The sequence below is a fragment of the Garra rufa genome, chromosome 10 (genome assembly GCF_049309525.1).
Source record: "Garra rufa chromosome 10, GarRuf1.0, whole genome shotgun sequence".
NCBI classification, from domain to species: domain Eukaryota; kingdom Metazoa; phylum Chordata; class Actinopteri; order Cypriniformes; family Cyprinidae; genus Garra; species Garra rufa.
This window is the reverse complement of record NC_133370.1, coordinates 27,209,393-27,225,129: the sequence shown is the minus strand read 5'-3', so window position 1 is coordinate 27,225,129 and position 15,737 is coordinate 27,209,393. Positions and strand designations below refer to the sequence as shown.

Here is a 15,737-nt window from a genome sequence, read left to right as displayed (position 1 = left end):
TGTTCCAGTCTGATTTATATCTCCTCAGGCTCAATATAAACAAATGTTCTCAGTTAAACTGCTGGACTATTGCATCATTCCAACGTCTGACACTGATGAGACGAGTAATCTTAAGAGTGCAAAGTTTCTAAATTAAAAACTATTAGAAAAAACAGGAACATCCAATCGATGTGGTAGGCCAAGTATAAACCAAACCATGCGTGCGCTGACTCAAACACTAAGGCCTCCTTCCTCACGACATTGAACTTCTGCTTTGAGAAGCAGCGTTAGACACGTCTCATGCAGATGGGATGGGGAGAGAGTGGCTGACATCCATAGAAACATGGCTTTATGGGACAAAACAGACCGAAATGAGCTCAGGAACGTGAGAACTTGGGAATATCCAAAGCTATAAAGACAAAGCTTCCTGCATGAGATATATGACACGTGACACTTCACAGCAAAACCCACGCACTTCAGGCTTACACATCCTGTTTCACTTCTCTCTTCAGTTGTCTGAATCATAAAGTTGCATAATCTAATTCTTTTCAGGAGAGCCGCAAATCTGGCATGCCTGGAAAGACCCTGATACATAAAATAAGGTATTCAGAAAGCTTTTTTATTGACTTTTTTATTTTGTATTATTTTTGTTGTGTGCTAATGAATATTCTTCTGCCAAGTTCAAACACATCAGAGGATCCTTTAAAGATGTAGCTGTTTGTCTGATGAACATATTTGCTGCATTTTTTGAATCAGGCAACTCAGTGAACAAACTCTTCAGAATTAAAAGTCCATCTGTGAGTAATATTGTGAGAAGTCCACTGAGCTAGAGACCACATCTGCAACTTATGAGGCCTCTGAGCAATCACTTCTCTCCAGCACACACTCAGATTTCAGCGAGCCAGCAGACTGCCCTTCTTTGAAACAGCGGTAACAACACTGATTGTCATTGGTCCTTGATCCAGACTTGTTTATTTCTCAAGGGAGGCAATAAATGCTTGCACATGATTTTATAAGATGAACTTCAGGCCTGTGCTGATGATATCAGAAAACCCACAAATGTAAGCCAATAAATTTCTATATGCTGACATAAATGTGTTTAAGTGTTTGTTATGACGACATGCTTTCACTCTGAAATATATAGGCCTATACTTTGTACTGCCACTTGTGTATTGGCTTATTGGTAAATTTAAACTCAAAAAAGTTGGGAATATGTGAATATTGATAAATATATTTATTGTTATATTTATTATATATAAATTCACCTGCTTAATTCGTTTTAATGTAATTATTTGGTTTAGTCTCGCCCCCTTGTGGACACTGGAGAATTCCTATCCACCGTGTTCTTCAACGCTTATGGTCGAATGTGTTTCGGTACATTAATCATCAAGCGGCCATTTTGGCGCTGAACGTAAACAATGCCACTGAACACGCGAATTTTGTTGATTATTTTCATGTGTTGGGCTGTACTAATCGGGAAAAACTTTTGGAGTACTATAGACTGCCAAAAGTTATAACAAATCAAGTAGAAGAGTGTAAAAAACTGTCTGAGGAACAAAATGCGTTTGTGGTTGGCCAAACTGAACCAGGATTTCCAGGGCAAGAATCTTAACAGCATTTGTGTTTGTTCTTATCATTTCCAGTCAGGTAGGTGAAATATTAGGCTAATGTCTTAATTAATACTGCTTGTATGTATTTTTACCACCTATTAACTTTAGTTTGTCAAAATATGGCACCCTTTCCTGCTTACTAAGTCCTTCTCTATATGAATTAGCAGCTTCCACACATTTTTCCCGTGGTTTAGACAGCATTAATTAGCAGAACAACGTATTCAGTAGTACATTTACCATTCAATCCATGCTGTTGTTTACATCCGAGTATCTTCAATATGGCTGCGCATCCAAATCAGTCCAGTGTGATCATAATTAAGATATTAGATTAAAATAATATGGTAAGACAAGCCAATTTGCAATATCAAGCCACAAAACAAGCTGTTTTGTACAGCTAAAAATAGCTGGACACAGATGAGACTGGAAGCCACACCCATAAAATGTTCAAGTGGCCACGCCCATTCTTACAGCAAAAATAATGTATAAAACAAGGACAAACTATTGTGCTTGAATATCTTAACAAAAAGTGTTAGATTCTCATAAAAATACACAGTGAAATTCATACATGCTTTTATTAAAGAGAAAACAAATCTTTGAAAATATTTCAGTTTGAAACAGTACACTATTAGCTGTTATTTTTTAAGACACAACAGGGACATTCTCAGATTTGAGTGAAGTTACTGAAATAAAATTAACATTATTATTAAATGAACAATCCTATGTTTGCATGAATCATGCATTGGCTTTTTTATTCCCACAAAATGAATGTTTCCACAATACCTTTGCAATGTTACATACCTTTTTTAAGAATTTGGATCTGCTGCACAGACTATGCAACCTTTTGACTTTAACGTCAAATAGGGCCTCAAATAATGCCTTGCCAAAACATGTTATAACAGTAAAATTGTTAAAAAGTTTTTGTTTCTGAGTAAAACTCTGGAGTGAATAAATACATGACTCCAACAGTCATCATCAGTATTCATCAATAAACTGGAAATCATGACATCATATGCCAACAGAAAAACTCCTGCAGAATAGCATGAATCACTGTTGCCAAAACTGATTTGATTTGATTCACTCTAATCAGGCTAATCAAGCTGTGTCAAAAAAATGATCACTAAATTCCAATAGAGGGCACTCTTGACCGTGAAAATGTGGAAAATAGTGCATATTTATGAAAATATCTCATCTTGTCATTGCAGCTCCTCTGCACAGACATTTATTTGGATGTATTTCCTAATGAAACATGGATAATTACTTCATAATGCGCTTCATAACCTCTTTGAGCTTCACATAATACAACAGTCAAAGACAATTTCACAATGGCACTTCATCAGTGAATAAACTTTACATAAACTCTACATAGATCTTTTTCTCAAACATTCACAATAACCTCGGTCACAGGTGCACTCTTAAAAATAAAGGTTCCAAATGAGATTTTTGCAATGAAGCCATAGAAGAACCATTTTTGGTTTTAAAAGAACCATTTATTCTTAGTGTAAAGAGCATTTGAAAAATCTAAAGAACCTTTTGTGCAATGGAAAGATCCATAGATGTTAAAGTCTGTGTAAAGCAACAATAAATATGTGTTCTGAGTTTGTCACACAATAGAAAAATGTGTTATAACCTATCCAGCCAAATCTGAATGATAAAAAACGTCAAGTAAAATAAACAAGCTATCAAAATCTTAAAACAAAGCAGTATTCTCTGTTCTCTGGGGCGTGTTCGATGTTGCTGAAACCACGCCCACTTGTGGAAAAGTTGCCGCCTCTCTCACCATTCAAATACCGCTACAACCTGAATGGATTCTCCCTCTAGCAGCTTAAATGGATTTACACAGCCAACAGGTAATATACATTTACGTGACGAATGCAAGGTAATGACTTTAACTTACGCTTGAATGGGCAAACCATTGCTTATACACTCTAGTTATTATCCACCTTATTTTTCCCGAAAGAGTGGGACATTTACTGTGTCTGGCTTCCAGTTTTAACATTTACTAAACTTCATTATTAGGGGTTCAAGCACATACCAACTCCACGTAAAACTGATCATGCAGACCAAATCGTAAGTCATAGAGACTTGAAACTTGGAGGAATGGTAGTACTTACACTGCCAACAATGTCACCAAGGCTCGGCCCAATAGGCCTGACAGCGGCGCTACAGCATTCAAAAGTATGAAAGCGATCAAACGCCGGAATTTGTGAGCCTGGTGAAATTTTCTGATATTTTGGATTACTTTTGTGAACTAGTTCTAGGTTTTTCGCAGAATCGGAACCAAACCGGTGCAGAAATATTCTCTGGAGAGTGAATATCAATAATTATCAAAAAAAAAAAAAAAAGTTTTGACTCACATTTGCAAAGAGACGCCAAAACTTTTGAAAGGGACGGGGCCACTTTTAGTAAAATGCCAATAACTCCTAAAAGGGAAGGAGATATTTTAGCCAAACTCGTAACACTTATGTAAGAGCTCAATCTGTGCTCACAGGACAAACATCGTGGAGCTTGGCCACTTGGTGGTGCTGTAAGAGTGAAAAATACATAAAATGGCAATGCCTACGCAACCTATCAACATGAAAATCATTGTGCACGGTCTTGGTCCAAAGTGCCACTAGTGTGGTATAAAAACATTTGCGTATCTCAAAAAATATGGCCGCCATTGGTCGAATTTTGAGCACCCATTAGACAAGGTTAACAGAGGGTGATCAGAATAAAATTTGATGGCCACAGACGTCTGTGAGACATTTTAAAGAAATCTGCCACTAGGTGGGGCGATAACGCACTTGGTGTAAACTATTGTACATTGTGCGATTTTTCGCACATACACGCAATATATGTATCATATGATAGAACTCCTCGTTCTAGACAACTCTGCATCTAGAACCACTGCTGTCAATCAAATCGTTTGGTAAATGATTGAGAAGATGTAAAAAAAGCTACTTTTGCGAACTACTCCTAGGTTTTTCGCTTAATCTGGGGAAAAAACACTGCGGTACAATTCTCTGGACTCTGTAGGTCAATAATCATCAAAAAATGGTTAAATTTACCCTTTGGGAAGCTATAACGGGGTCGTTTAGAAAAGGGGCCTCTCCAAATTTACCCAAAATCCTATAAAGCCTAAAAGAAAACTCAAAACTTCACGAAACCTGGTGAGCACATGCGACAGGTGATTCTAAACAAGCATGCAAAGTTTTAGGAAGATCGGACCACAGCTGGCATTATAACAGTCATAAATGTTAAAAAACATAATATGGTAAATTACTGAACAACTGTTTAACTGTCTAACTCCACAATTCAGTACTACACAGTTCACAGTCTTTGTCAGATGTTTTCAGCAATACATTTCTACCGTTTATGTTTTAGAAACATTTCTCTGAATTGCTTGTACACAGACTTTAAAGGTTTTTCATGGAACCGTAGATCCCAATAATGATCCTTTGTTTTTAAGAGTGTAGGTACCATTAATTCAAGGCCTGAAAAATCAAATTCAACCAAAATATGTATAAAACAATAACTTCAATCACTTTATCGGCGAGTCAAGGATCTCTTCATACTCCTGTCTTTTGCTCTTGCCCACCCAGTAAAGCTTTACGGCCGTCAGCACCACGACACTGATGATGATGATGAGACCCCCGATGATGTCATACACCGAGGGAACCATGTGGAGCACAATCAGCTGCAGAAGCATAGCCACAACAATCTCCATATGCTGAACGGTGCTGACCAATGCGGGATGGAACTTGTTGAGAGCGTAATAGACACCAAGGAACGCCACAGTGGAGCAGACGCAGATGCCGATTAGATACCCCCACGTCTCTCCATCCAGAGGAATGATGGGCTCCTGCAGGATGAACATTGTGGACACTCCCCACAACGTTCCAGTCCAGCCGAAGGTGAAAAGCGCAGTCCACATGCTCACCCTCTCTTTGATAGCACGGTATATAATCATGGACAGGGCCGCCATTAAACCTGCCATCACCGTCATGGTGTATCCGAAGGCCTCCTTCCAGAAACTAAGAGATCGGTGCTCGCCTACAATGTTGGGAATCATGACCAAGCAGAGGCCGAAGACACTACTGACAACTGTCACCACGTCTGTCATTCCCAGCCGCTCATCGATAAGTAAAAATGCCAGTATGGCACTAAAGACTGTCGTGGTGGCTCTCCACATGATGGTACCGTTGCTGGGTGGGACGATAGCAAAGGATGTATACGCACATGTGATAGAGATGACATTGCATACACCATAGAAGAAAAGACGCAGTCTGTACCCTTGAGGGCCAAAGGGAGGCTCCTGGTAATAAAACACCACTGCAATGGACAACACCTGCATGACAGAGCGAATAAACAGAAGCTCCAACGACGGCACCCTAGAACGGTCGGCAGCCAGGCGTGTGATTAGAGCTACGCAGCCGTGGGCCAGAGCCGCCCCGAACAGAGCAGCCCATGTCATGCGTGAGGCGAACACGGAGGCCTCCCCGAAGCTCTGCAGCTGACCTCCGACCCCTTTCTCTATTTGGTCCCCAGCCGGTTTGGACCGACTGTCAAGGGCACTGAAAAAAGTCCTGCCTGACTTGCTTTCAGTGAGGTTTTTCCTGTCTGAGGTCTCTTCGACAAACGAGCCGAAGTCTTCAAAAGATGGAGCGTCATCATAGCCCTCATCTCCAGGCTGGGGAAAGTGAGTGGCGTATTTGACCGTCACTGTGTTCGGGTGGATTTTGACTCTCTTCTTGGAGCCAAGAAGATGCTTTGATGGTGAATCATCCATTTTCTTATAATACTAGCCGGTGAGTTCTCCTGAATGTTAAAAAAAAGCACAGCTCAATATCTCAGGCAATGTTTTTAATTAAACTGACAGAAATTTCACAGAGACTTCTCAAGCAAAGCTATGACATATAAGCGTCCTGGTGTTCTGAAAGTATTTTTAAATCTGGATCGATGAGCATTACTCACTGACTTTACCACAGCATAAAACCTAAGGTTAACTCTTTCTTTGCAAAACTGAGATTAGTTCATATTATACGCATTTTAATTTTACATGAAGGTTAGAACTGTAATAATCAAAATAAATGTCTGTAACAATTTCTAAATTTTAAAATGTAATGTGTTCCTGTGATGCCAAAGATCATGATTATTTTTGCTATATAAAAGTATTACTGTCCCTGAAATTATCTTGAATGGTGGTGTTTATCTCAATATACACTACTAGTCAGAAGTTATTGAACAGTAACATTTTTAATGTTTTTTTTTCTCTTTTTTAAAGTCTCTTCTGCTCACCAAGCCTGCATTTATTTGAGTAATATTGTTAAATAATTTTACTATTCAGAATAACTTCTTACTATTTGAGTATGTTTTTAAAATGTAATTTATTCCTGTGATTAAATCTAAATTTTCAGCATCATTACTCCTGTCTTCAGTGTCACATTATCCTTCAGAAATCATTCTAATATGCTGATTTACTGTTCAAGAAACATTATTATTATTAGCAATATTGAGTAATTTTTTTTCAGGATTATTTGATGAATAAGAAGATCCAAAGATCAGCATTTATTTGAAAAAAAAAAAAAAAAAAAAAAACACTTTTATAACATTACACACTATACCATTTATAAGCTTAAAGTCAGTGTGTGTGTGTGTATATATATATATATATATATATATATATATATATATATATATATATATATACATATATATATATATTTTTTTTTTTTTTTTGGAAAAGACATAAAAATTAATACTTTTATTTACCAAGGATGCTTTAAATTGATTAAAAACGATGATAAAACATTTATAATGTTAAAAATTATTTCTATAAATGCTGTTCTTATGAACTTTCTATTCATCAAAGAAACCTGAAAAAATCTACTCAGCTGTTTTCAACATAATAAAGATAATAATAATTAATAATAACAATAAATGTTTTTTATAAACAAATCGGCATATTAGAATGATTTGTAAAGGATCATGTGGAGTAATGATGCTAAAATTCAGCGTTGAAATCACAGGAATAAATTGCATTTTAATATTCAAACAGAAAACATTTATGTTAAATAGTAAAAATATTTCAAAATTTTAATGTTTTCTCAACAAAATGTACATGCATAAACTGGTAAGTCAGTAAGTTCTGATTCAAAAGTCCACAAATTTGTTTTTCTCTAAGTGGTTTTCCATGGTAACTATATTTAGTTATGATATTTTTTAGTGTACAAGGACAAGGCTATTTTTTTTATTAATGCCAGGCTGCAGTCTGGTTCAAGTTGTTACTTGTGCTTTAAATTTACACAATTTAACAACAGTATCCTTTGGTCAAAACAATGGTTGTTTTATGTTACCTTTTTGCTGTTTCATAACTTGTTTTGTTTTTGTTTTTTGCATTTGCTTTCTCGTAATCAATAAGCCTTTTTTTTGCCAATTAATTATCTATCTACAAGAACTGACTCTCAAAAATAAACCTACTGAGAGTAAATAGTGTGACAACTAGCCCCGCTGTCCCCTACCAGCTATTTTGAGAACACGGTCAATAATGACGCCTGCTTTAACGATGCCACATGACGCAAAAAGCAGGATGAAGCTGTCGTTGCTGAGTGACATTTGGCAGAGAGGAACCGATTTCACTCCTGATGCTGATTTTATGAATGAAGCAGAAGGCACGCTGTGTCTAGTACTACAGCACGGAATGTACTCACGCCCCTCCTGTAATTCATGCCTAACATACATGATCATTTAGCTTCAATAGCTAATATATCGTATAATATGAAACAATATGGCCATTTATTAGAAGGTAAGTCGGATATCTCGATTTAGAAACCACCTGCGCAACGCCTGAGAAAAACGATGAAATCTCACCTGTCCTCTCAAATGCTTCTCGCCGCTGAAGATCCGCGAATTGATCTATTAAATCCAGCGATCATTGCTGTTTTTGAGGGAATGTGTTTAGTCCTCCCATGCCTTTCTTTCCGTATGGAAACGCGTATAGATTTGTCTAAATGAATAATAGCAGGGCGCCTTTGCCTCCAGTCGGCTCGCAGTAGGTCTCACAGTGGCTTTTCTCTCAGGATGCTGAAGGGAGGTTGTTTCTGGATTGTGAGAGCTGCATGCATGGACTATGATGAGGAACATTTGCTCTGAGCGTGCGTCATCATTCAGGAGGAGCGTGTCATTGACGCAGTACAACTTCACCTAACAACATTTGAATCACTCTATCACTCTTCATTATGCCATGAATTTAATTTATAAATCAACAGAAATGAATAAGTAGAGATTAAAGTACAGTCTGTAATTTCAGAGCAAGGTGAGTAAAGGCCTGACTGGATCGCGTTCAAAACTGCATATGGCTTTATACATTTTGCCAAGGCTTTACCTTAAAAAAATTGTTTACCCAAAACTAAAAATTCTGTTAATAATTACTCACCCTCATGTCGTTACAAACCTGTAAGACCTTCGTTCATCTTCTGAACACAAATTAAGATATTTTTGATTTAATCAGAGAGCTTTCAGACCATGCATACAGCATTGCAACCAACATGTTCATGGCCCAGAAAGGTAGCAAGGACATTGATAAAATAGTCCATGTGACAACAGTGGTTCAACCGTATGTAATGAAGGTACAAGAATACTTTTCGTGTGCAAAAAAAAAAAAAAATCTTTATTCAACCATTTATTCTCTTTCCCTCACTCTTCGGCACACATTCACAACAGTACCATGCAAGCGTGTGGAGCTGGCATTCTGATGTAGATCCAGGGCTTAGTTTGTGCCAGAAAAAGCTGGATCCAGGATCTCCAAAATATGATCCAGCACCTCATTTGGTGGAAGATGTTCATGCTTACCTGTAGCGTGCATATATTTCATAAAAAAATCATGTAAGTATAATAATGATATAGGCCTACAATAAAGGGCTTCCCTTGACTAAAGATATTTCTAGTCAACTAGTAGTCATTCATTTTAAGCATTATTGACTATTAATCGCATGTTTATTATTAAACCATATAAATCATAGCTTAATAAGTGCTCAAGAGAATGCAAAAAAAGCTTGTCACAGCCCATCGACAGAGATAATAATTATGAATGTGCCAGGGAAAACCAGCAGGGACACTGCAATAGCTTTTTAATCATTTATTGATAAACCAGTGCTTTCTTTGTTTTTGGCTTAAAGGAACACTCCACTTTTTTTGGAAATAGGCTCATTCTCCAACTCCCCCTGAGTTAATAAGTTGGGTTTTACCGTTTTGAAATCCATTCAGCCGTTCTCCTGTTCTGGCGATATCACTTTAAGCATAGCTTAGCATAGATCATTGAATCCTATTAGACCAATAGCATCGCGTTCAAAAATGCAAAGCTGCAAGTTTCTAGGCTGATAAGATTAGGAACTACACTCCCATTCCGGCGTAATAGTCAAGGAAGTTTGCTGCCGTAATATGGCCGAAGCAGGCGGAGTATTATCAGAAATGAGTTCCCAGCTAGTTTAGCATTTGCACATGTGCTGCGTGGTATTACTGCTCCTGCTTCAGCCTTATTACGGCAACAAACTTCCTTGACTATTACGCCGGAATGGGAGTGAGGTCCTGGCGGATCTCAAACAGGGGGAGAGATCCATCTCAGATTATTCGATCGAGTTTCGCACCCTGGCGGCGGAGTGTCAGTGGAACGAGGAGGCGCAGTGGGATATGTTCCTGCATGGGCTGGCTGATCGTGTCCAGAATTAAATCTACGCCCTGGATCTACCCGCCACCCTCAACGGGCTCATCGACCTGGCTATGCGGGTAGACTCTCGACTCTCCCGAGCCGAACGGTGGAGGTTACCCGTTCGGGCTTCCTCCTGGGGAGGGATCTACACCTCGAGCCAGCGGCGGAGACGCGGTCAGCCCCGTCTACGATCCCGAGCCCATGCAGGTTGAGCGAGCTTGGGCGAGCTCGACTCGGCTTTCTCGGGAGGAGAAGGAGAGGCGGAGATCCCAGGGCCTGTGTTTATACTGTGGAGCGGCCAGGCACTTTGCATACAACTGCCCGGTAAAAGGGCCAGCCCGGCAGTAAGTTTCAGGCTACTGTCGGGTGGTATCTCCGCCACGAAGACCTCATCCAGATCGACCTCCACGCTCCTCCCGGTAAGACTAAGATGGTCAGACCACTCTCACGACTGTTCCGCACTCCTGGACTCTGGCGCCGAAGGTAACTTTATGGACTATTCATTTGCACTCAAGATCCAAGCTCCACTGTTACCCCTCACCCACACCATTGCAGTTCATGCGCTCAATGGCCAAACCCTGCCCACCATTGCTTTCACCACCGAACCCATCACCCTCACTGTGTCTGGGAACCACAGTGAGATCATCTCCTTTTACATCCTGGATTCCCCCCTTGCACCCATTGTCCTTGGACACCCCTGGTTCACCAAACATAACCCCAAAATTGACTGGCAGCTGAAGTCGGTATCGGAGTGGAGCAATAAGTGTTATGAGTCTTGTCTTGTGTCTGCTTGTCCTTCTGTTTCTGTTTCTGTGTTTCGGGAGAAGGCAGTGGATTTGTGTAACGTGCCCACGGAGTATCTAGACCTAAAGGAAGTGTTCAGTAAGTCTCGGGCTGCTTCTCTTCCTCCGCATCGTCCCTGTGACTGTGCTATAGAGTTACTGCCAGGTATGTCTCCGCCTAAGGGCAAATTATATTCACTCTCAATTCCTGAGAGGGAGGCTATGGAGAAATACATTTCTGATTCTCTAGCAGCAGGGTTCATTCGACCCTCCTCTTCTCCAGCGGGGGCGGGATTCTTTTTTGTGGGGAAGAAGGACGGTTCTCTGCGACCTTGTATTGACTACCGGGGGCTGAATAATATTACGGTAAAGAATACTTATCCTTTGCTGTTAATATCTTCAGCCTTCGAGAGGTTGCAGGGAGCGTCAGTCTTCACAAAGTTAGATTTAAGGAACGCTTATCATTTGGTTCGCATCAGGAGGGGAGATGAATGGAAGACTGCCTTTAACACCCCCAGGGGGCACTTTGAATATTTGGTCATGCCCTTCGGGTTGTCCAACTCCCCAGGGGTCTTCCAGGCACACGTCAACGACGTGCTGCAAGATAAAACCTAAGGGTCAACTTAAGGAACTTTAAGGCTGTCATTAAGTATTTCCCTTAATTATCTAAGTGTTCACTTAAGTGTTGTTACAAAGTCCTTAGTAACCATTTCACCTTAATAAATTTAAGGGAGCAAAACAGTTCCCTTAAATCCTCTCTAACTCAGGATCTGCAGGATTTTTATGCTCAAATGTACATTTTTTAAGCTCAAAGACTTGCAAAAATAAAATTAATACCATATGAGCACAGAAGGGCAATGTCTATAGTAACATATTAAACTGTAAAATGACTATAAGAAGTTTGACTTTGGATGAGTTGTATCAATTATTATATTAATTTAAATAACTATTATAAATCATTATATAAATTAAATAACAATATAAATATGTTTTACTGTCTTATGGGATTACGGTCCGAGGTCATTCAGTGGGGACATTGTTCCAATGTGGCTTGCCATCCAGGAGTCAATCGCACCACACATTTGGTTAAGCAACGATTTTGGTGGCCACTCATGGCTCGCAACGTTCGCAGTTTTGTTTTGGCTTGCTCAGTTTGTGCCACTGGTAAGACTTCTAATAGACCCCCGGATGGGCTCCTTCAACCATTGCCGATCCCTTTGAGACCCTGGTCCCATATCGCTCTAGATTTTGTGACCGCCCTCCCACCCTCCCAGGGTAACACGGTAGTTTTGAGCGTGGTGGACCGGTTCTCGAAGGCGGTCTATTTTATTCCCTTGCCCAAATTACCCTCAGCCAAGGAGACAGCGTTAACAGTCGTTGACCACGTCTTTCGGTTACATGGCCTCCTGACGGACGTGGTCTCCGACAGAGGACCCCAATTTGTGTCCAAATTTTGGCGAAAGCTTTTAAGTTACTGGGTGCGACTGTTAGTCTGTCCTCTGGGTTTCATCCTCAGAGCAATAGTCAAACTGAGAGAGCCAACCAAGATTTGGAGAGAGTGTTGCGATGTATGGTTTCTAGAAATCCTTCCTCTTGGAGCCAACAACTTTCAATGGTGGAGTACGCCCACAATTCGTTACCAGTATCATCCACGGGCCTATCCCCATTTGAATGTAGTATAGGTTACCAGCCACCAATTTTTCCCAGTCTGGAATCGCGGTCCCCTCCGTTCACGCATTTGTCCAGAGGTGCCATCGCACTTGTGGGAGCGCGCACCAAGGCCAAAGCCGATCACCACCGGTCTAGGCCTCCCGTATACGTCGTTGGTTCCAAAGTGTGGCTTTCTACTAAAGACATTCCTCTCCGATCCGTGTCTAATAAACTTGCTCCTAAATTCATTGGCCCGTTTTCTGTCACCAAGATCATTAGTCCGGTGGCAGTCCGCCTTAATCTACCTCCAGTGTACAGGAGAATTCATCCCGTTTTCCATGTGTCCAAAATCAAACCCGTGTTTTTTGCACGCATTAATCCGCCAGTCCCGGTTCCCCCACCGCCGCGACTCGTAGACGGGGAGACCACCTATTCGGTCAATCGTATTCTGGACTCTAGGCGGAGGGGACGCGGATTCCAGTACTTGGTGGACTGGGAAGGTTATGGTCCGGAGGAGAGAAGTTGGGTGCCTGCCAGAGACATCCTGGATCACACTCCACTGCATTCTTCATGTCATGTGTTTTGTGTGTATGTGTGTGTTACGTGTCTGTCATGCCACTCTCATCAGCGCGCTGGCTGATCTCATTATCAGTATATATATATATATATATATATATATATATATATATATCAGTATATATTCTCACTGCAATCTCTCCCGTTTGTCAGATCATTGTTTGATGTCAGTGAGTCAGTCTCTTCAGTCTATGTCGTCGTTGTGGATGTTGATTGTGGTCTCGTTCTGGTTCGTGTCTTCGTTGTCTTCTCATCCCCGGATTACCCTGCACTGGATTACTACTCACCACTTCTCATCACGCTGACCATCTCGTCCCTGCACCACCCATCCGAGAGACATTATCTGGTTTCATTTCATTGTCCATTCATCCTTTCAATAAACCTGGTTTTACTCTGCATTTGCTTCCTCATCTCTTTGCACCCGTTTCAGTATACACAGAGTTTTGAAGTTTTGCGCTCTAGTTCACAGAGACCGAGATGCCAGAAAGCACATCCTGTTTGCTTTCATTATTTTACAAAAGCACAATGTCACGTTGTTATTGTAAGTGCACACAAATAAACTTAGAGCCTTTACAGATTCGAAAGATGTATTGCTTTTATCTGTATGACCAAAAATTAGTGGTGGGCCGTTATCGGCATTAACGTGCTGCGTTAACATGAGACTCTTATCAGGCGATAGAAAAAATATTGCCGTTAATCTATTCTCAAAGTTGGGTTGGGAGCTGGGTCTATAGGCTACTACGCAAGCTATGATGACTTTCACCTTGATATTTTAGCGCGGATGTATACCTAGCCGAATTGCACTGTAGGGGGCGAGAACGAATCTTCGAACCTGTGTGTATGCCTACTGTGAAATTACCACATCAAACGAGACGTGCTAACATGGATGCAGCTATGAAGCCGCCGGGTTTGCTTCAGGTGCGTTGCTAGACCCTTTTTATTGGGGCACGTGCCCCAGTGAAAATCTCAAATTTGAGTTATAATTTACTTTGATAATCCCGAAATAAAGACATTAAACTATATGCAACAACTGAATTGACGCTTCTAAAAGCAACGCAGTTTAACTATGCACGCAGATATCCATGCCCGTGCACGTCTGTGTACTTAACTGCAACGTGCACATCGCGCAGCCTTTTGCGCAGAAGTACATGCAGTGTAGGAATAGTTGGTTACACAAGTTTGTATAGTTAATTGTGTTGTAAATGCAATTGTCAAGCAGTTTGTGATGCATTTTGGAAACAGGAGATGAGCCCCTGGTCTAATGCGCCACCTGGCTTGAGAAACCCGTTCTCAAAGACTTACTTTTAGTCATTATTTGGGTAACACACATATTCTGATTGCTGTGTCAGTAGCATTTCTGTCTATGCAGGGTTTAGAAAGCTCTCAGATTTCATCAAAACATCTTAATTTGTGAGGGTGAGTAATTAATGACAGAATTTTCATTTTTGGGTGGACTAACCATTTAAAACTTAGCCATGATCCAACCAAATTAGTGGGTTTGCTCTTAAATCCATCAAGCACTTAATGAATGTTTTTTTTTTTTAGAAGAGTTGTTTATTTTGATTCACACAAGTGAATTAATTACAAAAAATATATAGCTGATGTTGTTAGCCTTGTTGTCAGTAATTCACATGTGTGAATTATAGTATTTAAATTCTATGTACATTTGCAAAGAATTCTGCAGTATGCTTAATGACCACCCTTCGTAATGGAAAAAAAGATGACAGTTCTTTACATTTTGGCTATAACTTTTCTTTGTGTGTTTCACTGAAGCAAAAATGTCATACAGGTTTGAAACAAGATGAAGGTGACAGTCTTTTTTAAGTGCACTTGTTCTATCCAGAAAATGAGAACCACACTTGGCCTCAACCATTTCAAAGATGCTTTAAAGGAGCAGCATTATTCATATTTCATGATATGATATGACCCCTGTGACTTGTGCTGCAATAATGAGGGGAGATCTCAGCATGTTCTGACCTCCCATCAGCTGGCTGATTATCTGACACAGCTGTGTAACCCAATATTTTAAAATAAAAAGATGTATCATATCTTTCCTTCAAGTATCATAGGACCTCTTGTCATGCTGACAGGATTTTTAATCTAGAGCAATCTTATTTGAATCTTAATGAAGGTTTCAAATAATTAAACTATTTTGATCTTGTCTATCACGTCTGGAGTGAGTTTGTATTGCTCCTCCATTTGTAATTACACACAGATAGCCTTTAATATTTATGAAAACCAAGGGTGTGTGAAAATAGCAAGGCCCTGTTTCCATAGTAACTACAGCAGAGAGTTCACCAATTCATGCAGTTTAGCCCAGAGGACCAGCCATTTATCTTAAAGTGTTTATTTTTCTTGTTTTAAATAGGCTGCCCGTGAAGCTCCCTGAATAAACAACACATGGGCAATTTTGACATGCTATCAACACTACACTCATCGAGACATTAATTCCAA

At 40.1% G+C, this 15,737-nt stretch overlaps 1 protein-coding gene across 1 annotated transcript; it reads right to left on the bottom strand.

Annotated features, from left to right (window-relative positions):
- Positions 1 to 2,837: 2,837 nt before the first annotated feature.
- On the bottom strand, positions 2,838 to 8,681 carry slc35g2a (solute carrier family 35 member G2a). Its single transcript, XM_073849228.1, has 2 exons — positions 8,439 to 8,681; positions 2,838 to 6,386 (listed from the first exon to the last, which is right to left on the bottom strand). The coding sequence occupies exon 2, from the start codon at positions 6,355 to 6,357 to the stop codon at positions 5,110 to 5,112; it is 1,248 nt and encodes a 415-aa protein (XP_073705329.1). The 5' UTR covers positions 6,358 to 6,386; positions 8,439 to 8,681; the 3' UTR covers positions 2,838 to 5,109.
- Between the last annotated feature and the right edge of the window lie 7,056 nt (positions 8,682 to 15,737).